Source organism: Megalops cyprinoides, chromosome 1 (genome assembly GCF_013368585.1).
Source record: "Megalops cyprinoides isolate fMegCyp1 chromosome 1, fMegCyp1.pri, whole genome shotgun sequence".
Classification (NCBI taxonomy): domain Eukaryota; kingdom Metazoa; phylum Chordata; class Actinopteri; order Elopiformes; family Megalopidae; genus Megalops; species Megalops cyprinoides.
Genome location: NC_050583.1, coordinates 39,716,117 through 39,741,610, shown reverse-complemented (window position 1 = coordinate 39,741,610; position 25,494 = coordinate 39,716,117). Strand labels below are relative to the sequence as shown.

Sequence of the window (25,494 nt, the reverse complement as noted above, 5' to 3'; positions counted from 1 at the left end):
CATGTGGCCAGGGCGGGTCTCAGTCGGCAACAACGTGCCAGTCAGAAGAAAGTGCAAGTTCATGGCTTCCCAAGGGCGAAAACGCTTGAGAAACTCGTGTCTTTTCAGCTTGCAAGGTAGCTAGCTAGCTACTTAACTAAAGTACGTCCTTGAAAATGGGATGAAAATCATCCTTAACGCCAACCATGTTTCCAACAGGGGACCTTATGTGCTAACTAAATGCTACCGACCCATTTTTCTAAGAGCTGGCTTGCTAGCGATCCACCTTTACTGTCGTAAAGGCTGTTGTAGGCACAACTAATTCCTCTACGTTAATGAATTAGACAGCAAGCTCACTTATTAGCCATGTCACATAGCAGCTATTGACGCGAATTACAAATTATGCACAGCCTTGATGACTTCTCCTTTGTGCATAAAGGCAGTGTTTATCTCACCGTCAGTGCCATTGCTGTTCATCGCAACTTCCATGCAGTTCTATATAATGCATTCAGTGGGATGTGCATGTTTTGAAAATATTAACCAGCTTGCTAAATAAATAAAATGAGTGGTCACATCCACAACTGCACACCGCTACTAATTCTCTGTGAAGTGTAGCCTTTGTTATTGTATCTTATTGCACAGCTTTTTCCCCCAAATGCATTTCTGAACGTTTTTGATTCAAGCCCAAACCTTTCTCTGTCTACACTTTTAATTCTGCACCAGCTGCCGGCTAAATGCTACAATTTTACTGCAAATATGATATTTTCTTGGTGGTAAGATGAAGCTGGAGCAAGTATCTCATTTCCACCATTTTCAAATTATTGGTCTTTGAAAAGGGACAAGCAGGTATTACTGTGAATTACGGTAAATGAGACATTTTCTACTTTTTGCAATTCACAATGGATGACTATTGTATTATACTGTTCAGATTAATACATTTCTGAAAAAGCCCATTAGAATGTCAAGGTCCTGGCTATGCTACACTTTGGACAATGGATATTGGCATAATGATTCACTTTAGGTTAATAGCAATTTTTTGGTGCAGTTTTGAAAAATGTATCTGGGGAAAATACCAGTGATTTTACTGCCATGGATCTTTCTTGCTTTGACAGCCTTGATTTATTTATTACAATCCCTCACAACCACACTGGCACTCACATTGTCCTTCAGTGGCAAGAAGCCAGTTTGAGTGAACCTTGCCACAGCTGTTGCCATGCTCTGGGTACCCTGACGTGGTGTTTTGAGGGATACCGTCCGCAAGTGCTTACTGAGTAACGTGTGTAAACTGGTAGACATTGGGTCAGCTGACTCTGGATATGTCCTTAGGGGCAGACTATCTACTTAGAACCAACCAGCCTCTTTGTCATTGCTCCTAATGTGTCCATTTTTAAATTCATAGTGATCTCCATATGAAATGCCCTCAGACTGTAGCATGACATTATCACAATAATCACCACTGATCTTAATCTGTGATCAGATACGAGGAGAAGATGGTAGTTGAATGAAATTATGAAGAATTATGAACATGAAATTAAATAGATAATTTAGGGTTTATTTGGGGGAGATTAGAGGAGGTAGAAATCAGAACACTGCAGAAACTGGAGCCATTTGAAATGAAATACCCAGCTGGTTTTAGGCTACAGTTTGCATTCCCAAATAGGCTGACCTGTTTCATAAAGGTGCGTGTTAACATATTTCACTCAGTTGTTATATCTTAATTTGGTCTTCAGACCACCACCATCAGTAGGTGATAGTGGTGGTCTGAACATGCTATCAGTATTGCATGTATGTCTTGGTGGTAGGTTGACCTTAATCTTGATGATAATCTAAATCAGTGTTTCAAAAGTATGTCCTTTTCACTCCTGCCATAGGAAGGAATGTATATACTGTATATGGATTTTTTCTTCAGTGTGAAATTATTACAAGTAGTTATCTCCTGCCTGTTTTAAAATTTCTTCTTGAAAGTGTCACGCTGGTTGGTCTTTTTAATTATTTCACCTTTTCATTCCTCACTCCTGGTCTGCTCATGTCTGGGCGTGTCTGTTCTCTTGTTGGCCCACAGGTGGCCTTGCTGCTGCCATGTCCTCCAGAGCAATGACAGCTTGCCACGCTATGACACTATGCAGGTGTTTGGTCACAGGCTGCTCAAGTCCGTCTTCACCATAGCTGCTGGAGAGGTTTTGCATTGAGAAAGACAAGGTGTTCCCTGAGAAAGGCACCTCAAGTAAGGGCTCACACCTCACAGAATGGTGAACGAAGAAATGACTGGACACTTCAGCTAGTGTGTTTGTACATGGCACTGCAACATGATAGCATTTTTACCTAGTGGCTAACATTTTGACATTATAGGTTTTGGTCTGTGATTGGCACAGCATTGCTGCAGTGTTACAGAAGCATTCATGTTGCATATTGTATGGCTTTAGTTCACTCAGCCTAAACATCAACAGCAGTAGTGATGATGCTATGAATAAAACACGGTGATTGTTGTAGTTTATTATTATCATTGTTTTTATCTCTGTATGAGTCACTGTTTTGTTTACAAGGTTGTTTTCATTCCATTATCGGTTTGAGGTTTGTTGTTTGATCTTTTTGTGAGGAGGTTACCTCACTATCCATTCAGATTTTTGCCAGTAGATGATCCATCCCTGAGTATCTGTGCCTATTGGATATACATGCTGGATCTGCAGATGAGGAAAAGGACTTGCTCCATAGTGAACATTAAAGTATGTGTGAGTGTGTAGCGAATTAGGGGCTCTGAATTTCAGGGTCCTGTCCATTCTGGAGGAGGAAATATATGGGGAAAACTCATTAAAAAATCCATCTGGGAGGCAGATTTCACCGTGTCCACCTCAGAAAGGGCACAGCTAGGAAACCCCACAGGTAATTTCACGTCAAGTGCATAGATTCCTCACCAGCTGTTTCTTCTTGACCAGGTTAAGTGATAAATAATACCAGTGCCTTTGAGCTTCACTGAGAGTTCATTGAACTGTTAATTATTCTCTGGAGTTTTTTTTTTCTTCATATAATTTATTGAGCAGTACAATTACTGCACCCAGGGACTGCCCAGTAAGGCTTCTGTGTAAGAATATCTAGCTGAAGGTTGGTTTAAGCTAATAAAATGATAAAGTAAAATTTCTCAATTTACTCCTGTTAATTGCAAACTCAGCATGGAGGAGTTCACTGAGAAAATAATCTGAGAAAATCCACTCCTTTCAGTGTCCATGTGAACAAAATCAATGGTATAGTTGAAATGTCCCAAATAAAGCCTGATATACCAAGTATGTCTATCCATGCCTGTATCAGATGCATAAAGGCAGTTGTTGCTGTGCATCAGTCCATTTCCTGTCCTGGTTGATTGTCCTGATTGATTGATCGATCCAGGGTCCTCAAGGTTTTAGAGATGAATTTCAACCAACATCTGTGAATCAAATTCCCATCTACTGAAAGGTTCAAGTTACATTTATTCATTTATTCATTTACATTTATTCATTTAGCAGACGCTTTTATCCAAAGCGACTTACAATACGAGGAATACATTCAAGCTACAGTATGAAAGGAGGCCTTGTAGTAGGCGCAAAGTGCTAAGGGAGCTGTAAGGGATAAAGCAAGACAATGCAGACAGAAAGGTGAACCGATAAGTGCTATAAGATATAATGCAACAGAATAAGGTGAGGGTTAGAAATGTTAGTATGTTAGGCGAGAAGGTGAGTTCGGAAGAGGTGAGTCTTCAAGAGATTCTTGAAGATAGAGAGGGACGCTCCTGCTCTCATAGCCTTTGGTAGCGCGTTCCACCAACGGGGAACTGTCTGCGAGAACTGCTGGACTGGGCTTGCCTTGTGCATAGGGAAGGCTTAAGTTAGGCTTAAGTTAAGTGGTTAAGACCTGAGGAGGAATGAATGCCAGAATTCTGATAATAGCACTGTAACAAACAGTTTGTTTTGGAGGTGTAATACTCATGTTAATGAAGGCGTATTGTTCTTGGCTGTGATTAGCCCAGCCACTGTGTCCAGCACAGCCTCCTTCTCCAAAAATATCAGTTCCGTCTCCTCCATTGGCTACATGAATCTGGACACCATAGTGACAGAGGCCATTCCAGGTCAACTGCCGTTTGTACCTGCATGTGTTGGTGTCTGCATGTGTGGAGTAGTGTCCTCAATCAACCACATTCCACCCCAAGTGTCATATCATTTGTCTGTTGCTGGGGTTAGGATAGAATTGGGCAGAGAATACGTAGCTTGACATTGACTCCTGAACACCTGAAGTTCAAGCCATAAATGAGAAGTTCTAACTAACAGCTGATCTCCGCTCTCCCTCAGGAGAGAAGAAGAAGCTCCCAGAAGTGCTTACCCTGGAAGAAGCAACAAGGATCCGGTTGATGGGTGCCATCACCGTGGAGATGGTGAATGAGGTCATGATGACCATCCCTGACCCTGCCACCATGCTGGGTCAGCACTCTGCTGGTGAGACTGGATGAAATTAAAACCAGTCCAGTAAGTGGTTTGTGTCTTCTGAGAACTCACATTTCTTTGGAAAGTGTATGATTTTATTACATCTTTTAATCTGATTGAAGCACACAGGTCATATTCCAGTCTGTTCTAGCCTGCCTTTGTTGTATGTCCATCACACACAATGGCAGTGATGCATTGGAGCTCCTCTCTCCCAGATGAGTCTGTTGTCAGCTAATGTGGTCTGAGATGAGACTGTAGGAGAGGTGGGGCATCATCAAGTTCCACATCATCAGGAATTTGCTCTCCCAGAAGTCCAACAAGGTGGGCCTGCAGAACGACTTCTCCCACCAGCTGCCCTGTGTGCTTAAGGAGTACATCACCAATCTGGTTTTTGACTGGTGTGTACCGCCCCAGACCCTCTAAACTACAATATAACCATACAGTATGTCTTTTGGCAAGTATTTAAGGGAGGGAGCTTATCCTCAGATAGCATTACAGTGTGTCTGATTTTCTGTTCTCTACCCAGGGCTTTACAGAGATTATCTTCCGTGCAGTCACATCCAATGAGCAGGTCAAGGTGCATTGTATACCCATCACTGCAGTAAAAGGTTTAATGATACAACAGAGAGCAGAGGGAGCAAAAGCAAGCCCAGTCAAGCAGCAAGAATACTGAATACAGCTTCTCTCTGTCTCTGTCTGAGGGACTTTGTCATAGTGTTTTTTGTCAATCCTTTCACCCATCTGATGAATAACTTAAAGGAGTATCACATCAAATATAGCATACTTCCTTACCTATGCCGATGAATAAGCTGTCGGCTACTTCAAGAAGCAGGTACCGACACAAACCTCACAAGAAATAGAAAGTAGAAGATATGTGTTGTCTTAAATTCTCAAAGACCTTTGTGGTCATTTCACTATGGCCTTAATTTTGACAGGGTTTTTCCAAAGATGTCAAAGTGCCAAAGAGCTGCTATATGGGTTACATCGAGGACCACAAAGGGGTGACCCTCATGGAGTGTCAGCTCAGTCCCAGAATCCCCTGCACGGAACTGTCATACATCATCAAGAGGCATAAAGAGGTGGCTCTCTAAATGTCTAACTCACTGTATTTGAACATTTTGAATGCTTAAATGGAATGCTGTAATGTGTCTCACCAAATGAACATGATTGAACAATTCCCGTGTCTTTCTGGCAGTGGCGCACAGCTTAGTTCTGTATTCAGTGTCCAGGAGCGCAGCCATGTCCCAATCAAGCTTGCCCAGGTCCTAACCCAAAACTATCTCACTAGTGTTTTCATATCATAAAGAAGCTGATCAAAAGGAAGCAGAGCCAGATTAGGAAGGTGCACCTGAGCCTGACCTGCTTCAAGGATGGCGTGAGGCATGGAGAGCATACCTGGCATCCCTAAGCCACTGCTCTTATGTCATATGCTGAGCACTTGCTGTGATTGTGGATCAGCTCTTCATATCTGCCTGTCATGGTTCTCACAGGTAGTCAGCTTCTCTTCCTCTAGGAGAGACTAGAAGGAATCCTAGTGGGAAAGAGATGTGGTGGGTAGTTCTTCACATGAATGGCTCCGAGTGGTCAATGGTAGCATTTATGTTAGAGCATGGTAGAACAATGGAGTCATATGGATAAAGTAAGATGGTAATGGGCTTGAAGGAGAGAGTGTGAAAAGTTGGCTTCTACTCCCCAGAATTGGTAGCCCCTCAGAACAGTCGTCGAAGGCCCGGCATGGGGTTTGAACTGACTAGGTGCTGTTTCTTATTTAATCATTTTCCCTTGTTAATGTTTATTCTTGTTTTGTGGCAAAGAGTTAAAAGACCCAAACCTGTTTTACAACATGCTGAAGAACCTACTGGCCCAGACTAAGGTAAGAATGTCATGACAATGCTTGCTGGGTGAGGCTACAACACAAAGGTTATACTTTGAGAATTGTACTGTGGTAAAAATGACTCATCAGCAATTTTTTCAGACACACCCAGATGCCTGTGCCTTCATGGAGCCGGTGTAGAAAGCAGAGGCACCAGACTACTGTGAAATGATTCGCTTTCCCATCAGTAAGACAAACCTCCTCAGTGCAGGTCATTTGGTTTACAGAATGCCAATGAAGTGGCATAGATGTAGCTTTTGTTGGAGGACAGGCAAGACAAAAATGTGAAGATTCTGTAGCCTTTTGTGATTGTTGGGCATTTGTATCTTCATAGACACTATTTTTTTCTTCATCATGAGTGTTATAAGCTTTTGTTCTTTTTCCCTTTCCCTTTTGTGTATCCTTTTTTATCTTCAGTATTTGTGAACAATGCTTCATGTTGGTGTCAAGTTCTGTTGTTTAACCTACATTGACACAGTGAAGGACCTTGCTGACTCGCACCTGTTGTTTTGGGTGTTGCCTTGACAGTTAATCCTCACATCAGTGATGACAAATGTGGTCTACATACTTTGGAATTGGGGTCTCAAGACATTCAATAACAGGGTTCTGTAAACTAGGATACGTATCGATTCAATGGAAAGAGGTGTTAATTGAAATATTGCTCAATTTAGCATCTGTGATACTGTGTCTTTGAATAGACGGTTTACATAAGATCAGCTGTGCATTATCTGGTAAGGGGTTAGCTGATATTCTTGTAATGAGAATGAAGGATCAGAGCATTCAAGTAGTTCTCATCATAATGTAGTGTTGGGTGAAATCAAGAATTTACCATTGTCACATCATCCTGGCAACAAACCAATGTGTGATGTTAACACTTTCCAAATTTTCCTAATCTGTAAAAAATAAAAAGAAATGATAATCAATAGCAAACATTTATTCACCAGTCAAATTAAATAAATGTTATTCAATAATTATTCTTAATAATTTCCAAATTTACTTAGTTTGTTAAAACGTGACACCTGCAAATGAAATGACATTGCTCCAATTCATTACTTTTTTTGTTTCTCACAAAATGGAAAAGGGAACCTAAAGATCTAAGCTACATTACCGTCGTCTTTGCAAGCAGCACGTGTCTGCATACAACGGCAACACAACTAATTTTCATGGCACGTGGAGTTCTTCATGCAGTGATGTTTTCAGGAATGGCATTGAGAGTGGAAATTCTTGATTGACAATAAGAGCTGCCAGGTAGGAAATATTTTGGCAAAACTGCCATTTCAAAACTATATAATAAAGCACAAAGTTCAGACTGCCATCACTGGAGTGGAATTTTTCACTTTGATCATGGACAATTACCATGACACCACATGTCAACAGCGCACTTAACTCCAAATGGCAATTAAAAGGCAAGAGGCACTGCCTAAGCATTTGGTGTCGGTTTATGGTTTATAGTTTTCCTTGCAGCTGGCAGAAAATGCAGGACCTACAGAAAGCGCAAGTCGAGAGGTCTGACACATTACATCACTGTAAAATATTTTCTCTTTCTATTGTAATAATAATAGAATGGATTGATGTAGCACTTTACTTTGCAAACAGTGCCACAGAGGACCGGCAAAAACTACTGTTTCTCAAACACCATCACAGAGGCTCTAAGAGTAATGAAAATTACTGCATAATGTAGATAATAAACTGATACTGTAAACATTTTTTTCTTAATATTTTTGATGTGAATGTAACATTGGCAGTGAGGTAGCACATTCCCAATGTCCAATGTCACTGTGTATCTGCACAATCCTATCTTAATGTGCTGTTTCACACAATGGTTATTGAGGTTTGGACTCACTGGGACATTTTGTCACTCAGGAGCATTAATCTCTGCTTTACATCACAGTTGAAGGACAGGATATAATCACATGAGGCATCTTGTATTGTAACGCAGAGGTGCCAGTCGGCATCTTTCACATTTGATTATTTTATTGCACTGATTACTTGCTCTGTGGATGTATAGTAAGCAGCACCACCAAGAAAAGCACAGTGTACAACGGCTTTGTTCAGAAATATTTTCCTCAGAAGTACAATGCCAGCATTTTAAATATTTGCAAGAAGCAGACAAGAGAGTGAAACATAGAGATAAGAGCTTCATGGAATTTCAAGACATTTGTTGTTCCTTTGCTCTGTTGCTCTGTTTTGTTCTACTACCACTTTTCTCTCTGCTTATTTGTGAAATTGTGCTTTGGAATTGCAGTGTTTGTGCAGTTTAATAAAATAGAAAGTGTATTGTGGGTTCTGGGTCCAACTGAATGGACTTTCTGTTTACTTGTGCAGAGACCAATCGATCGTACAATGATGTGATATGATAATTGTGTTATTGCAAGTTTGTGTTGATTATAAAAGCAGTATTCCTGTGTGAGACAAAAAAAGTCTGAACTTCAGAGGGGACAAAGAGCACTTTCTTTTCGTTAAATGGGTGGCCTTTGATAGAAAGTTCAAACTACCACCATTATTTTCAGCTGTGCAGGAGCTTCGGCTGCTCCCCTCTTCCAGTGGACATTGTCGCGACAGGCGCAGATGCACAAACCGTTGCTTAGCTGTGTTTCCTGTCAGTAACAAACCATAAGGAAATATGCAGCATATTCATATCAATGAACAAGGTAGGTATCAGCATGTGTCATAAATGGTTATAGTGGTATTGAATTTAAACTACCACAATCAGCATCTCACACAGCCATCCACTGGTTCTTGACATTTTTGGAAATAGAAAATTAATATTCATGTTTTTCCTTGTAGGGTTTTCTGCTCAGGTGTTTTACAGTGTCATTTGTATGCCTTTGTGGAATTTTGTGTCCATTTTTCCTTTGTTTGTGGCTATTTCTCCTGCAATTGTGTACTTGAAGAAGCTTTAGAAGCTGCAGTAATATCAAAGTTGATAGCCAGGGCTGGTCACTGTCAGCTGAACTTTCTTTTCACATGAGTGACCTGTGTAACCCATTGACTCGTGAGCAATGCAAGGGCCACTGTCTAAGCTAAACAGGGAATTCAGAAAAAAACATGTTTTTTGTGTTATTTTAATTTTTTGTGTGTGTTTGCACTGATCTTGAGAGAGAACCCTTTTACTGTTGGTCCAAATAAAAATTGGGTGTGTGGAGTGTCTTGGGACTGTACAACAGTGTTCAGATTCTTGTTTGAATTTGCTCAGTGATTTCGCAGGACCACATTAAGGATCTCTACTAACCTCTGACTCTGACTAATCTTACATACTGCCTACCAGCTAGAGGATGTTTTAAAATCTGTAAACAAGCCCTGAAAATGTGCATTTTTTAAGATACATGTTTTTTTGTTTTAGAAACAGAAGTAGATGCTGTGGTAGAAATGATACATGTATTATGTATCAAGCATTTTCAGGATTTTTTACATGGTCTGACTAAATTATTGACAAGTCTTAAGTATGGGAGGATTTATAATGTAGACCTAAACAGACATAAACAGACTTAGACAAAGTGACTAGCACTTCCATTTCCGAGTTTCATGGCTCCGTATTAAAGAATGGAGTCCCTTTCAAGGGGGTTCACTTCAGTTCACAGTGACAGTTAACTGTGCTGCAGAGGTGTAAAACCAATATGTAGCTTGTTTCAGGGACATGAGAAGTTAGTAATACTCTTGTTCAGTAAGTACCAGTAATATCTTGCAAACCAGTACATTTTTATATTGTTATTTTCAATAAGTATTTTAAATCTACGATTTATTGTCCTATGAATGAAGCTTGTCTCCTTTCCTGTTTTTCCTGGAGTTCTGTCGTCACTTCAGCATCAAGGTTGGCATTCGGAACCCCCCTTATTGGGGCCCGCTGCCAGTGAACATTGTTCTTTCTGTTTCGTTTTATGTAAAATGGGCAGGTACTTTAAAGAGACGCAGCTGTCACTGCTCCAGTTCTCAGCTGTTTGCAAAGCAATCATTAACTTTATTGTTCATGAAAACTTCGGAGCACGGCAAGGTGAGTTTGATTTCTCAATGTACTGTTTTTCATTTACCCTAGACAAAGTGAGAATGGAAAGTGAGATTACATTCTGCTATGTAAAGGCTAACACAGGACTTTTTTTTTTCACTGGATTTAGTCAACAGATTCACACTTCAATAATCATTAGTGCTTCTGGGGCCTATTTCATTTTCTTAAAGGTTAGCTTAATTGTAAATATTCAGATGTTCATTGCTGTTCATTGACAGCCACAATCTTTTAGTACTGTACATGCTTCATGTGGTTCAATAATGCATCAGGTCTTTAGTAATCTGATAGTGTTGTGGACCAGCTCATAACAGTGGTCTAACAGTACCCCTCTGAAATCCACAAAAGTCAACCAAAATTATCTTGCATTAAAAAAGACATACTTTGCTTCTGGAGAGCTGAAGACACTTATTTATGAATCACTATCAAATTATTGCATGATGATTTTGGAAGATTTTTATATCATAATCCACAATGATTATAAAAATGCCACTGAATATGGGCTCTTCAGTATCAGGGATGAGGAGCCAGCAGGAGCGATGCTGCATATCCTGTACCATCCCAGAAAGTTTTTAATTCGTCGAAAAGTGGTAGACCTGTGGGGAAAAAAGCTGCAAATATACATGGGTAGGTTGGAGAGATGTGGTGCATATTCCCCATAGTAGGATGGCAGAGCTAAGCCTGCGTAAGTACCAGGAGGAGGTAGTGCAGCCAGCTCTGGAGGGCAAGAACATCATCATCTGGCTTCCAACGGGAGGAGGAAAGACCCGCGCTGCTGTCTATGTGGCCAAAAGACACCTGGAGACCAAGCCAAGGGCCAAGGTGGCTGTACTGGTTAACAAGGTACTAACAATGGCAGCACAATGCATATGGTGTGACTCTCTGCCACACACTTAGCCTGCTAAAATGTCAGGGGGGTCTCGAAATGTTTCCACATTGATGTTCTTATTTCTTGATAGTTCTAGATAGCTGTATTTCCGATGTTTGAAAATTGACATGTGAAACAGTTAGTAATAGCAACTTAATCTTAAGGCTGCTTTCCTGAGTGTTACATTATAGTGTTGGTCCTGTCCCTGTGGCTCCTGATTGGATCTCATCATTATGATCTTCTTTACCTATTACTGTGGTCACAAAACGCTCCACATTATTAAGTATTAGCTGATCAGGAGATATCCAAGTGCTTGTATCACTTCTTTTAGTGAGCATGCCTTACCCCCTCTCATTGCAGTTCATGTTTATTCTCTGGATGGCTTTGATGTGCTAGTTTAATGTCTCATGTTGCCTAGGTCCACCTGGTGGATCAGCACTACTCTAAGGAGTTCAATCCCTGCCTGGGGAGGCAGTACAATGTGCTGAACATCAGTGGTGACTCTGTCCACAAGGACTTCTTTTCCAAAGTGGTATGTGACAATGATGTGGTCATCTGTACAGCCCAAATCCTAGAGAATGCTCTGCAGAGCACTGAGGAGGACAAGCACGTGAAACTCACAGGTAAACAGCACCACCCAATAAATCTGTGATTGGCTGGCCGTGGGCTTTTAACATTTACAACCTGGTCTATAAGAAACCCTATTTTATGTTAGATTTCTCCCTGCTGATCATTGATGAGTGCCACCACACCCACAAAGAAAGTGTCTACAACAAGATCATGGAGCGCTATGTGGAGTCCAAGCTGGAGGGTGAGAGGGGGCTGCCCCAGGTGCTGGGCCTCACAGCCTCGCTTGGGACAGGGGGCATGCGCACCCTCGAAAAGGCCACAGAGCATGTGTTACAGGTATGTCCCCAACCATCCCCCCAGCCTTAATCTGGGTGGCTTTGGGTATTAAAGTATTAAGTTATTTTTTTTCTAAGGGTATGCTTGCTAAGGGTGTCCAGTAAGTAAACATAGTTTACCTTGAAATAGGCCACTCATCTACATTACATACTATACACATTGTATATTGCACACAGAGGTCCAGACAACATTAATTACAGGTAAATAATAAAGGAGTACTCACAGATGCTCTCTTCAATATTATATATTGATTTAGATATGGATATTAGATTAATTATGGACTAGATCCATAACATCTGTGGATTAGATATAAGTGCAATTAAATATACTTCTGATACATGTATAAATGCTGTCTATGCAGAAGACATTCTCAGAGTCCAGCTTTCATCCCTAAACTATCCTTGCTAAGCATCCTGTTGCTGCTGCATTAAAACCCTGATCTCCCACGGATGGCAGTGCTCCATAGGTTGTCTTTGAACTGCTCTGTCATCCATTTCAGCTTGCATATATGATTACTCAGATTCGGGGGCTGTCTGTGAAGTTCACTCCAGTGACATGTGCAAATTTACATCTATTGCAATGCCATAATTACAAAATCTTGTATGATGGCTCCCATACAATGGCCCACTTAAAACACCATCATGGTGCGATGCCTTGTAGATTACACAGCCTGGAGGAAGTCAGTTCTAGAATGTCTTCAATGCAAAAGAACTCCTGTAGGCACCCCAGTGATTCTCACTGAGGACAAATATGTGCATGGCAGATTTGTGCAAACCTGGATGCTACAGCCATCATGTCTTCGAAGGAGCATGTTGGAGAGCTGCAGAAAAACGTCCCCAAACCCATGAAGCGGTATGACATTGTGGCGAGGAGGCAGAAGGTGAGGTATTTACTTTGGAAGAAGGGAAGATCCATGAAGGAGAGTTAGGTTTTTGGCTTTGGCTCCTTCAAATGTTGTCTAGCCAAGGTCTTTGTAACACCTGAACTCTGCCATCTTGAATGCACTTGCATAATTGTACCTTCTGGCTGGTGTGTACCTAGTGACTGGTAATGATTGGGTCAGGATTTTACTCAGCAGCATGGATCATAGTGTATGTGTCCTGAGGAGAAAAACTTCAATCCATACAATGTATGAAAATATGCATCAGATCCACAGAAAACTGGAAAATACTACCAGAGAGAATGCTGTGAAACACTGTTGTGTGCATATGGTGGCATTTTTGTAGCATATGTAATTCCTTTTTAATTTTACATCATTGTCAGTTTTCATGCACTTGTCCTCTTGCACTCAAACCATAGTTTGTCGGGTTTAATACTTTAGAGATGTTGTATGTCAGTAGGCCTGTTTGATCTGAGCAGTGGACTTAAAAAATGAGGTGTAGCATTTTTAAAAAGTCAGACATAGAAAATAAACCTCTTTGAGGATAGTCTCACAATTTTTGCCCAAATTGCCTTTCGAAGGCTGGGTAGTTATGCTTGAATTAAAACTTGAATAAAGATGACTAAATTCCTTCAGAGGCCTTAGGTATGCTGCCTGTCCCATTTTGTCTCTGTTTGTCACATAGTAACATTTGAATAACCACAGGACCCTTTTGGGGACCATTTGAAGAAGATGATGCATATCATTCATGATTTCATGGAGGTGGAAGGGATCAGCAGGGACTTTGGCACACAGGACTATGAGGCAGAGGTGGTGCTGCTGGAGAAGACAGGTGAGAAGGACAGCACTCAAAGGTGCAATCTGAGGTGCTCTTCAATGGGAAATTTGTCACAGTGCGATAAAGAACATTTGGTGTAGGGTGAGGGCCACAGAAGCACCCGGATGTCACCAAAGTGTCTTTGAATGAGTAAAAGTTAAAAAGTGCAGGAAACAAAGGTCTGTTGACAGAGCAGTGTTTCTCTCTTTAACTGAAGAGTTATACGTGGTTGAGGCATTGATCACATTGGACTGAATAATGGCACATTCTCACATTACATGCCCATCAGCTAGAGGCGAATGACGTGATGTCAAAATAGAGGGTCATTTGTTTGTCATGTTATGTGTGATGTGGTATATGTTGTCATTAAAGTAGCAATGGTGTGGTGTGGTAACCTTAAATGGCCTCTGGAAGTGGTGTGATCTCATGGGGGGGGGGGGGGGGGTGGGCGTTGTGGCCATGTGTTGCTGATACGGGCAATGGTGTGTTACTCCAGGGGCAGTGCAGAAGAACAGGCGGGTGGCCCAGTGTGCACTGCACCTGCGGAGGTACAATGACGCTCTGCTGATCAACGACACTGTGCGCATGGTGGATGCATTCAGCGTGCTAGATGAGTTCTACTGCAGCAAGAGGGAGAGTCGCACTGGGCTGGACGCCACAGATGTCTTCCTGTTCAGGCTCTTCCGCGGTAGGTAGCTCTTATGTCCCTCATCAACATCCTCGTCTGTTGACATAATTTGGTTTTGTTGACTAATCTGATATTTTCAGAGTACTGCGAGTTGTGCACAGAGGACCTAAAAAATACCCTAGATCCATGACACATGTCATGAGGTTTGTAGATGGGATTTATGTCAGTATATTGTACCACTATTGTTGTAGATTGAAATTATAGATATAAATCATGCAACATTCTTTACTACTCGTATTATAGATTATCATAGATAAAAATTGTAGATTGAAATTATGACAGATTTGTGACTCCAGTTTGAAACTCCAGTTGTAACTCCTTTTTATGGTATCCACCTGGTTCCCTCCATCCTCTGCCTCCTTTTTGTTATTGCAGAGCATAAAAACAAACTGCAGACCCTTGCAAGTCAGGCCCAGTTTGAGAACCCCAAGCTGAGCAAACTTGAGCACACCTTACTGGAGCAGTTTGGGGAAAAGAGGGGTTCCAGGGGCATTCTCTTCTCTAAAACACGGAAAGGGACCCAGTGCCTCCATGACTGGGTTTGTGCCAATGGAAGACTGCAGGCTGCTGGCATCAGGGCTGCTATATTGACTGGGTCAGGTAATCTGGCCAACTGTATGAGCCAGGTATTTAGTCATGTGACCTTTTCATACCCTGATCACATTTTGTAAGCTATGTCATTTTTCTGGATCCATGAACATTCATCACAATCTTCGACAAGAGAAATAGCCAGCTCATTACACAGTTAAGCTCTTATCATCACTAGTCATATCATGTTTGTAGCAGACCCACATACACGATGAAACACTCTCACCCCCTAAACTGCTGCAGCAATCCCGTCTGACAAATAAGCACCACCTTCCAGTCCTATAGCACCTGTGTCACCAATGCCGCCCAAACCAAGATGACCCTTTGACACAACCATACCATAACACCATAAATTTAAAGGGCAAAAGGCATTGGTCTATTGTACTGGCAAGTGGCAGAGCTCCTATGCTAAAGCAATGTGACCCTCTGTAGCTGGCACACATATACACTGAGCTCCTCAGTATTAGTGGTCTTGCTAATTCATGGGACCCAGCTGAGCTTTGCATCAGCTGAGTATTAACACAGACCCTGTGTCTTTCTGGCCCTGCTGTCTAGAACGAACAGAAGCAGACCATCAGTCTGTTCCGCAGTGGAGTGCTAAACCTGCTGGTCTCCACCAGCATCGCCGAGGAGGGCCTGGACATCCCAGAGTGTAACCTGGTGGTACGCTATGGGCTGCTGACCAATGAGATTGCCATGCAGCAGGCCAGTGGACGTGCCCGTGCTGGGGACAGCGTCTACTCCGTTGTGGCGCAGGCAGGGGGGCGGGAGGTAAACAGGGAGCGCACCAATGAGTACCTGGAGGAGCTGACAGGGAAAGCCATCGCCGAGGTGCAGCGTATGGCACCTCAGGAGTTTCGGAAGCGGGTGAGTGTGTGAACAGACTCTGTCCTGCTGGTCTGATTCTGTCTGTGCGTGTTTCACTCCCTGTGTTTTACCATCCCATTCTCTGTTTTTTTTAATGCCCTTCTGTTTTGCGGTGTCTGAACAAGTGCCTGTTTGTGTTTGCTGGTTGTTGGTTTCTGCTTGGTGTGTCTGCCTCACAGTGTGCCTGCCTATTTGTCTCTCAGTGTGTCTGTATCTCTCAATGTGTCTGTGCCCCAATGTATCTGTATCTCAGTGTGTCTGTGCCCAAGTATGTCCGTATCCCAGTGTGTCTGTGCCCCACTGAGTCTGTATCTCAATGTGTCTGTGCCCCAGTGTATATGTATCTCAGTGTGTAGTGTAGCTGTGTAGCTGTAGTGTAGCTGTATCTCTGTGTCTGTCTGTGTATGTCTCTCTCTCACTCTGCGTGTGTCCCTGCCTCAGGTGGGGGAGCTGCAGAGGGAAGCCTTGATTGCGCGGCGGCTAGCGGAGCTAAAAGCTGAGGGGAAAAGGGGCCTTTACCAGGCCGCCGGCGTGCGCCTCTGCTGCCGGCTCTGCAATGCTCCCGTCGCCAACGGCCACGAAATCCAGACCATTGACGGTGCACACTATGTCAATGTCAACCCCGACTTCAAGTGAGCACACAGCCTTGAACTTTCTGTCATCTACAACTGATCTCCATTTTCTCTTCACCTCATCTTTCTAATGACATCTTTCTATGTCGTTAGAAGGGCCTTGTACTGAAAACAGGAGCCTTTATTCAAAGCTGTGGGGATTACTCAATGTGGAAGAACTGCATTTTTCCAAAATTACACTAAGAAGTATTTTTACATGTTCCTGTGTTGTTGGTCTGTGTTTGTGTGTGTTTGTATTTGTGTATGCACGTATGTGTGTATGTTTGTGGTGGGGGTTGGGGGGTGGTTCTTCAGGAGCCATTATCGTCTGGGTGGACAGATTGTCCTGCCGAGGACTTTCGAGGACTGGAGGCCTGGGCGGAAGGTTAGCTGCGCAAAGTGTGGTCAGGTGAGCTTGGAGGCTGCACACCAGCTTAAGCATGTTCAAGTCTTCATCGGGCAAGGTCATTTTGGAAAGCTGAGCACAGCCGTCAGTTGATATTCCATGTTGGATGATAGTAACACATCCTGGGCTGCACCACCCTGGCATGAGGCTTCATCCCTTTGCTAATTGTGCTGGTCCGTAGGTGTGACTCTTTGGTGCTTCTCCTCAGCTCAAATACGAGCTCTGCTTGTCCTCTATTTGTTTATGAGTGTAGTTCTGTGAATCTTTTGCATCCATATGCACACCTGGATGCCACTATGTGCTTCCATAGCATGCAGCTAGTTGCAGTTGAACGGGCAATATGCTTGCTTCCTAATGGTCTATTTTTTGCTTGTTCTTGCCCATTTGCTCTTCGGGGCCCCTTTGTTGCACATTGCTTTTCCCATCAGTATTCTTCATCCTTGCTTTTTTTGTCTCATGCTTTGGTCTGACAATAATTCCTGTGTCCTGGCTGGATTTCATCTCATCTCTGATTTCTGTTGCATACGGTTTTTCCCTGCCGTTAATCTGCCCTGAATATAGCCGACCATCTTTTTTTTTTGCACATGCTGTCTATGGCTGCTGCTAGGTAAGCAACTTCCACATATGGTGTTGTTTGGATTGGATCTTTGGATTTGCTGTCATAACGCTGAGCTGTGATTGATAACCTCTTCTGCATGACAGCATGTCTTTTACCCCAAAAGGCAGTGCTGACGTGAAAATCAATCTGCTACCCCTCCTTACAAAATATGTTGTGCTTCAGCCTACCTCAAGTGTGAGTGGAGGTGCTAGCTTGGCTGGGACTGTGCATGACTCTGGACTTCGTCCTGTGTCTGTGTGCACAGGAATGGGGCATGGAGATGATCTATAAGGATGTTCCTCTGCCAAACATAGCTATCAAGAACTTCGTCCTGGAGACACCGGGTGGCAGGATGACAATCAAGAAGTGGAAAGATGTCTGTTTTCGCGTGGAGGAGTTCCAGTATTCCAAATACTGCTACAGGAATTTCCCCAATCTCTTTAGCGGAAGTGATCTTGGATCAAGTTAATCAGCAAGCTTCTGCTTTAATTAAGGGGCAGCTGTGTTCCTCCTGACGCTGTTCCATACATGGTACTGGGTTCTCAGTGGTGAAATGCTTTTTGTCATTTTTACAGAGTACACAGTCATTATTATCATTAGTTTTAGCTGTTGGGGAGGCATGATTTTTAGTCACATTTTTATTTGTGTGGCTCATTTTAATTTCTTAGTTGGCTTTTATCTCACAATATTGTACTTTCTCACATTGTCTGAAAACTGTAAAACTGCAAGCAAATAATTCATTAGATAACAAATTTCAGGCCCAGGGATGTATTTTGCATGAACTTGTCTAACTAATGAGTGAAAATGTCTAATCCATAAGTGTGTGAGTCCTACAGAAGTGCAGCCTGTGTGAGTGCTGCAGGGTGGTGTGGTGATTTTAGCTGTGGATTCTTTCCCAGGGAGTTAAAATCCCAAATGGGACTTAAATGCTATACCCTTTAGCCAGCGTATGTTGTTACATTTTTAGCTCAATTCTTCCAGTAAGTATTCAGCTGTATAAATAGTTCACATAATATGCAAAGTAAAAAAACGTTGCTGTCGGTGAGCCAGGATACGTGTGTCTGCAAAGGAAATAAATGTAACAATGTCAATAACACAAATGAACTGTCTGTATGCTTACTTCAGACCTATATCTGACCAAAATGAGAGCAGGGTAGGTCATTTTTATGTTTCTGGTGAGGTGTTTCTGCATTGACTCACTAGAAATATGTAGTCACCACATTGAGAAGTGATGCATTTTTTTACCTGAGTTTCTCACAAAGGAGGAATCCAATACAATAATTAGCTTGTGAAATTGGAGAGGGCCTAACTGTCACACTTTAGGCAGTGTGCTGCGACAGCACATGAAGCCCCATTGCACAGTGACCTGGGTAAAATTAGACTGGCAGCTTTGTTTATGCCTAAGGTCTTTTTTCCCATGTCTTCTCCACAATGGCAACCATGCATGCAAAGCATATTAATTGGCATAATTCTGTTGGGCCCGCTGCTCCGAAGAAATGTTTACAGACACCATACAGAGACGACAGATTAAATGTATTTATTGCCAGTCAAACTTTGGTTGAGGTACAGAGTTTTAAGATGACTTTTTAATATTCATTTAATATTCACTTTTCCCCCCTACTGAATGTTGTGCCACAGCTGTACTGTGGTCCATCCAGCAGCTAAACATGTAGTCTATGCCTTGAAGGCTTATTTTCCCATGGACATATTTATGGATGTACATGTCATGCACTTAGTGCCACTAGATGTCACAGTTGTGTAAGATCAGCAGTCTCCAGCTTCATGAAAAATAATTGTGTCTGCTTATATTTTCTTTGCCATCAGTCGCACTGTGCATTTTACCTGAAATCTCCCAGATTTTCTGGATCTCTCCTACATTTTAAAATGAATAACTGTATTTCCTGTATTTCCAGTGAAAATCATTGATATATTTTAAGTTTTGCTATTTTGCATGAATTCATTAAATGAAGATTGTTCTCCTCAAATGTATATACCTATTATTGTTACAACAGTCTTCAGCTAAAGTCATAAGGATTTGCAACAGATTAAAAAGTCCAATACAGTGTCACATCTCCCTACAGAATTCTTAACGTAGTCTACACTCTGTGAAAAGAACGTAAAGCAAGCAGGTGATATTCGCAAACCACTAGGTGGAGCTATATGTTTTCTGAACAAGAAAAAGTGCCATCCAGGTTTGAGGAAATGATGGCTCTGCATTTGAAATTCAATGTCCTTCTCGGTGTGTCAAACAGAATATACAGTGACATAAACAAGAATGGCTCAGCAATGACTGCCACAAATGAAAGGGCAGGATTGAATGTAGATGTGAAATAATACTGACATGAGGAATTATGGCAAGATTTCTAGAGGGAAATTGTTGATCCAGGCTTCAGCTATAGCTGTGTGTTCAACAATGTTCTATGTTGCATTCTGGTCTGCCCCTGTGGCCCTTATTTGAGCATGTTTAAGTTACTAAGGTTGGGCACCTGACTACAGGTGAGTACGGAGATAAAGTCCTCCAGAGTTATAATTTAATTGTCTTGAAGACCACAAGCTAATGCATTGTCAGTGCTCCTATTAGTGTTTGATTTGCGGGATGTAAGGTGTACCTGGAGTATCAAATATTTTTAAACAGGGTGATTGTGATCTAGGTCAAGAGATTTCAGTTACTTAATACGCAGTAGATAGTTCCTCTGTGTATGATTAAACATGGAACAAACTTAGATTCAGCTTCCAGACTACAAAATACCACATTCTAATTACAGTCTGTGGTGTGTTGTTCTGAACAAGTTTTTTTATTTTATTTATTTATTTTTTTTATTTTTTTTACTTTTGTCTTTTTACCTTCAGACAGTTTCAGTGGGTGAATTTGATTCTATAGAATTTACCACAGATTTGTTATGGACAGCAGTTTCAAAGCAGATTCGTGTGCAAAGGGGCAACAAGTTCCATCAGTGACACTTTAATTTTCTCAGCTTTCCTGTCCAAGTTTCCTGTCTGGAAACCTGAATCATGTCCACAGTGTTGCCTTCAAGGGCTTCTTCAAAAATTACTGTGCAATCAGTCACCAGTAAGCAGCACTCAGAATTGGGGGATCAGTTTTACTCAGGTGCATGTCTTATCCCTCACGTTGTGTCTCATGGAGATGGTTTTGGGCCTGATTGAAGAGAGACTCTTCAATCAGGAAAGTGGTGTCTGAACTTATTCTGATTTCTGTGGCATGAAGTACAAACTCATCCCCTGGGGCAGGATGCCCGCCCACTGATGAGCCACTACCAACAATCCAATGCTTTGATGCCATGTGCTGTGCTGTGTGAACTGGTTGTTAGGGCACATACCACTCTGTTGTAGGGAAAGATATCAGCGAAATAATTTAGATTTGTGAGAAGTAGCTCAGTTTGTAGCAGTAATTTGATGCAAAATGTGGCAAAAAGTAGGCCTTACACTTGAGCTCAGAGAAGGCTTGGGATGTTGAGCTGGCTAGCTAGCCAGTGTTATTAAAATAAATGATATCACATCATGTATCACTCACTGCTTTAAATCTGCATTTTTGATGATAAACTAGCGTGTGAGCTTAATAGGTATATGCATACTTGCTTGCTAGAGTTTTATACTAGATTTTAATAATAAACTACTACGCAGTTTACTAACTTCTCTAGCTACCACTACATACATTATACAACACTACAGTTATTGAACTATAAAATAACTATATTATTGTTATATATATATATATATATATTGTTATATCATTATATTTCATTCATTAAATTATACATTTAAGATAATTTTAGCAAATGTTAGCTGGCTTGCATTGCTAGCAAGTAAGCTAGTCATAATAACACTGAAAATTGTGCCCAGCTGGGTGGCAAACACATACAGTTATTTTGCTGTACACATGAAACTCTTTATCACATAGAGGAGATTGACAACGGGAAGTTGATTCAGTTGTTTATCTCACAACCATCAGCAGAAGAGAGCTAGTGAACATTAGGAGTGATGAGTATCCTCTTTGTCATACATACACAGTAGAATGCAATTAATAATTTACTATGTAATGCCAGAATGCTCTGCTTCATCTCTAAGAGTTTTAGTTAGTAACATTTAACAGTAAGGTCCAGTTAATTAAACATTAATAAATCATACACATTTTAAGGTTAACATTGAATTATCTTGCAATGCCTATTATTAATATCAGTTCATTACTTTGTTGTTCCTGTCCTGAAATGGACGCTGTTCACCCCTGATAAATGAGTTGTGAACGCTCATTGAACATCAACGGCATTAATCATCAGTTAATTTGTTTTGTGGTGCCTGTCCTGAAGTAATTTGTTAGGGGTAACCAAGGTCTGTGTGATCTGAACACAAAACATTACCGCAGAATGCGTTCTGTGTTGTTGATGATTTCTGGCAAAATAGAGAAGACGAGCATCGTGCAGAGTGCAGAAAGCTCAGGGAATCTGAGAATAAACAGACAAGAATACCACACAGGCAACTTAAAAAAGAGAGACTTTCTAAAGAGGCTCAAAGGAGAGAAAATAGATCAGAGACAGTTGCAGGGTTTGAGATGGATGCCAGAGTAGTGACAGCCAAATGTTTAGACTGGTGTCTGTTGCACTTTCCATCCCGGGATCCAGTGCTTGCTGTGAGAACGTTTCCACTTTAATGCCACCAAGAGCAAGGACAGAAACAGTGTGATGGTGTGTGAAAGCAGAGCTACAGATACAGCTGAACTACAGTTTTCCCTGTCCAGTCTTTCATAAGTCTGTAATGACAGTCTGGAGAGCTTTACAATAGCCAGCGGCCAACAGAGGTGCTGATTTACAGGGAAGAAAGCCAGGGCAACTAAGCTTCATTTCATGAGGAGCCCATGTTTTAAAACATTGCTTTTAAATTATGAAGAATTTAACAGTAAAGTAACACTCAAAAAGATGAAGTAGAAATACAGTCTCTAAATTGATACTGACAGTAGTAAATGTATAGATCAATATTTGCAGTAATGTTACCTTAGTACTACATTTTTAATAGTATACCTGATTTTTTGCAATATTTTTTCTTTTGCAGGTATACACGGCCGCATGCATACACACACACAAAATAATAAGAAAAAAAATCTCTCCCCCTGAATAGCTTCAGGCTAGAGTTGGCAACCCTTGCTACTCAAACTAGGAAACATATTCATCTGAAAAGAACATCTGTGCTGATACCACAAAACAAATGTTTTTTTTTTCCCCAGTGACATCACTGAAATAGCAGGTTCTTGGATTTTTCCAAACCATATGTCTCTGGCAAGAGGTAAAAATTACCTATGTTAAAAAAAGTTTTCAAAACATAATCCAACAGAGCTTTAAAATGGTATTAGTATCTTCTCAGTAATGTGGTAATTTTACACAAATGTTTATCTCTGAGCATTTTTGCGACGCCTCAGGAGAAACACTATGGCCCTTGTGCAGGGGGAGGTTGAGTGCCAGTCGCCATCCCTTCCATTAACGCTCTATCAGTCATGAAGGTCAAAACTGTTGGCTGTGGAAGTTCAGCTCATGAGTGATTCTGACTTTTTTTGCTCATTTTATGTTTATATGTCTAATTTATTCAGCAACACCAGAGGAGAGGCACCCTAATTAGAGCTGCAGCATTTTGGTGAGCTGAACTGTAGCAGGAAAGGGCCTGCAGGTGGCCCGATGACACGTGCTCTGGGTCCTCTGTTAATTAAATCAGTATGGTTCTGCTTGGCATCTCCTCTGGCTCTCTCCCCTGAGCGGATAGGAAAGAGGGAAGCTATGCTGACTGTCATGGTATTGTACTGTTTCTTTCCTCTCCCCAACATTCACTAACCAGATCCTGACCCTAACTGAACCCTGCCAAGGCCCTGCTTTTCTTCTTGCTTGTCATTGACACGATTTGAATTCCCCAATGTCTTCATTGAACAGTACCACCTGACTCTGATACCATTGTCAACCGTTAACCAAGGTCAAGGCTTAAAAGTCCTGCTACCATGGTGAGAGGGGCTGGGATAGAAAGTCCAATGTCAGACCTAGCAGGTTATTCAGATGCAAAATTGCATAAAAGCTATCATTATTGTTATTGGTTTCAATGTATTAGAGTTGGTGTACTTTGTACTGGAGCTTTGGCAGCTGGTTAGTATTGCTCTCTGCTTTATATTATGTGTCTGTATAATGCAAAAAAATTGGGATTATGTGAGGTAACAAATATTACAACAGAGATTAAACTGCAGATGAAGCATCCTAAGCAGAAGCTCATATGAAGATATGCCCTCTAGCAAATTGTTGAGCAACATAATAACTCCCTGAAACCCAAATGCATACATATGAACTACTTTCAGATATTAATAGACATCGGAGGAGAGTGTAAGCAAGCAAAACTAAAAACAAATTTGAGTCAAGTTATATGTTTTCTCCCTACTTATGAGGCCCTTTCTGTTACCATACCAAATATTAAAATATTAAAACTTTTTGTGTTGTTGCTTAAAGTCTTCACCCTGGAATAAAGCAAAACATCATTGTCAGGAACGGGGATCGGGACACAAGCGCGGACCACCGGGTAAGCGGAACCAAGCGTTTAATGAAAATCGTCAGGCAGTTCGTAGTACAGGGGCAGGCAGGGTTCAGAGACACGGGAAGGCAGTCCGGGGGCAGATCCAGGATCAGGAGTCGGGGCAGGCAGAGTCGGTAACCAGGTGATCAGGAACAGGCAGACGGAACCAAAACGGCAGGCGAAGGACGAAGTCGAGAAACAGGCAGGAATCCAAGAACAGCGATCAAACGTCAGGTTAGCTAGAGCGGGGACGAGACAGGAAAAACTCACTGCAACGAACAAGCAAACAGACAGGGACACGCAGAGGAGATATAGGGCAGGGGTGACGAGGTGATGGGGTGCAGGTGAGCAGACAGGCAGCGGGGCGGGGCTGAAACACAGGGGAAACAAACGAGAACACCGCGGCTAAGGGGGCGGAGCCCTGACAATCATGATTATGGAATCTTTGAGAGCCTGAGGTGTGCAATAGATTTTGTACAAAAGATATGTATTAACAATATATTTGAGAATACATTTTTAGCCCAGTCAATACATACATGTAAATTGTCTCTGTTTTGGTATATTACAATATTATTTTATTTGTATTTGCAATATGTTTGTGGCTGAACAATGTATTCCTTAAGATATTCTAAAATATTTTGTTTTTGTATGGTATTATACATGATCACCCAGGCTTTCCTCATAATTCAGAGAGAGCTACTCCTCTTGCACAGTGGGCATGTTTGGGAGTGACCCCAGTGTTCAGTGTCAGTCCAGTCCCAGAGGACACCTCCTACACCATCACTGATCCGCAAAGACCAGGAAAATCCCCATGCCAACTAGCTGCTCTCAACATCTGTTGCCTCTGTTTGGGTCACTGGTGTCTGATGGAGGCTTGACCCCGTTCTAAGCTTTCAAGTGACGCAGGTTAGCATTTGGTGACCATGTGCGCCCTCACCAGGGTAGCTTTCTTTCTGATACTTTGACATTTGTTTCTTAAATGCGGTTTTTTAATACATATAAGATGTAGTCATACAGGTATATATTTTTATGTGTTATAAAGCACATTTATTATAACTGAAGTATTAGCAGTGAACCATTCCATGTTGTTACCTAGAGTTTTGAGTTCAGGCAGGAAGGAGATGAAAGTAGTGAATAGTGTAAGGCTCTTTAGTGACTTTAGTGACTGGTTGCACTCTTATGAGCTCTCTGTTTCATAGGCTCCCTAATCCTCTCCTTATTGACAATATTGTAGCAGGTTTGTGGGTTGTGTTGTTCATTCATACGCACACAGAGCGGCAAGACTTCCTCCCTCCAGTAATGTCATGCGCCTTTCGTTGCTAACAGATGAGAGTACAGACTGTTTACTAATTGGTTTCATATGGGATTTGGATAGGAATAAGCAGTGTTGATCAATTGCTTTGAGCACTT

General features: G+C 41.7%; 1 protein-coding gene and 1 pseudogene across 1 annotated transcript; both read left to right on the top strand.

Moving 5' to 3' along the window:
* Positions 1-757: 757 nt before the first annotated feature.
* LOC118785390 lies at positions 758-6,825 on the top strand (annotated as a pseudogene).
* Positions 6,826-10,202: 3,377 nt separating this feature from the next.
* Positions 10,203-17,998, top strand: dhx58 (DEXH (Asp-Glu-X-His) box polypeptide 58). Its single transcript, XM_036539926.1, has 12 exons — positions 10,203-10,291; positions 10,963-11,143; positions 11,587-11,791; positions 11,884-12,074; positions 12,838-12,954; positions 13,660-13,786; positions 14,268-14,459; positions 14,835-15,085; positions 15,603-15,914; positions 16,356-16,546; positions 16,841-16,934; positions 17,795-17,998. The coding sequence occupies exons 2-12, from the start codon at positions 10,967-10,969 to the stop codon at positions 17,996-17,998; spliced, it is 2,061 nt and encodes a 686-aa protein (XP_036395819.1). The 5' UTR covers positions 10,203-10,291; positions 10,963-10,966.
* Positions 17,999-25,494: the final 7,496 nt, after the last annotated feature.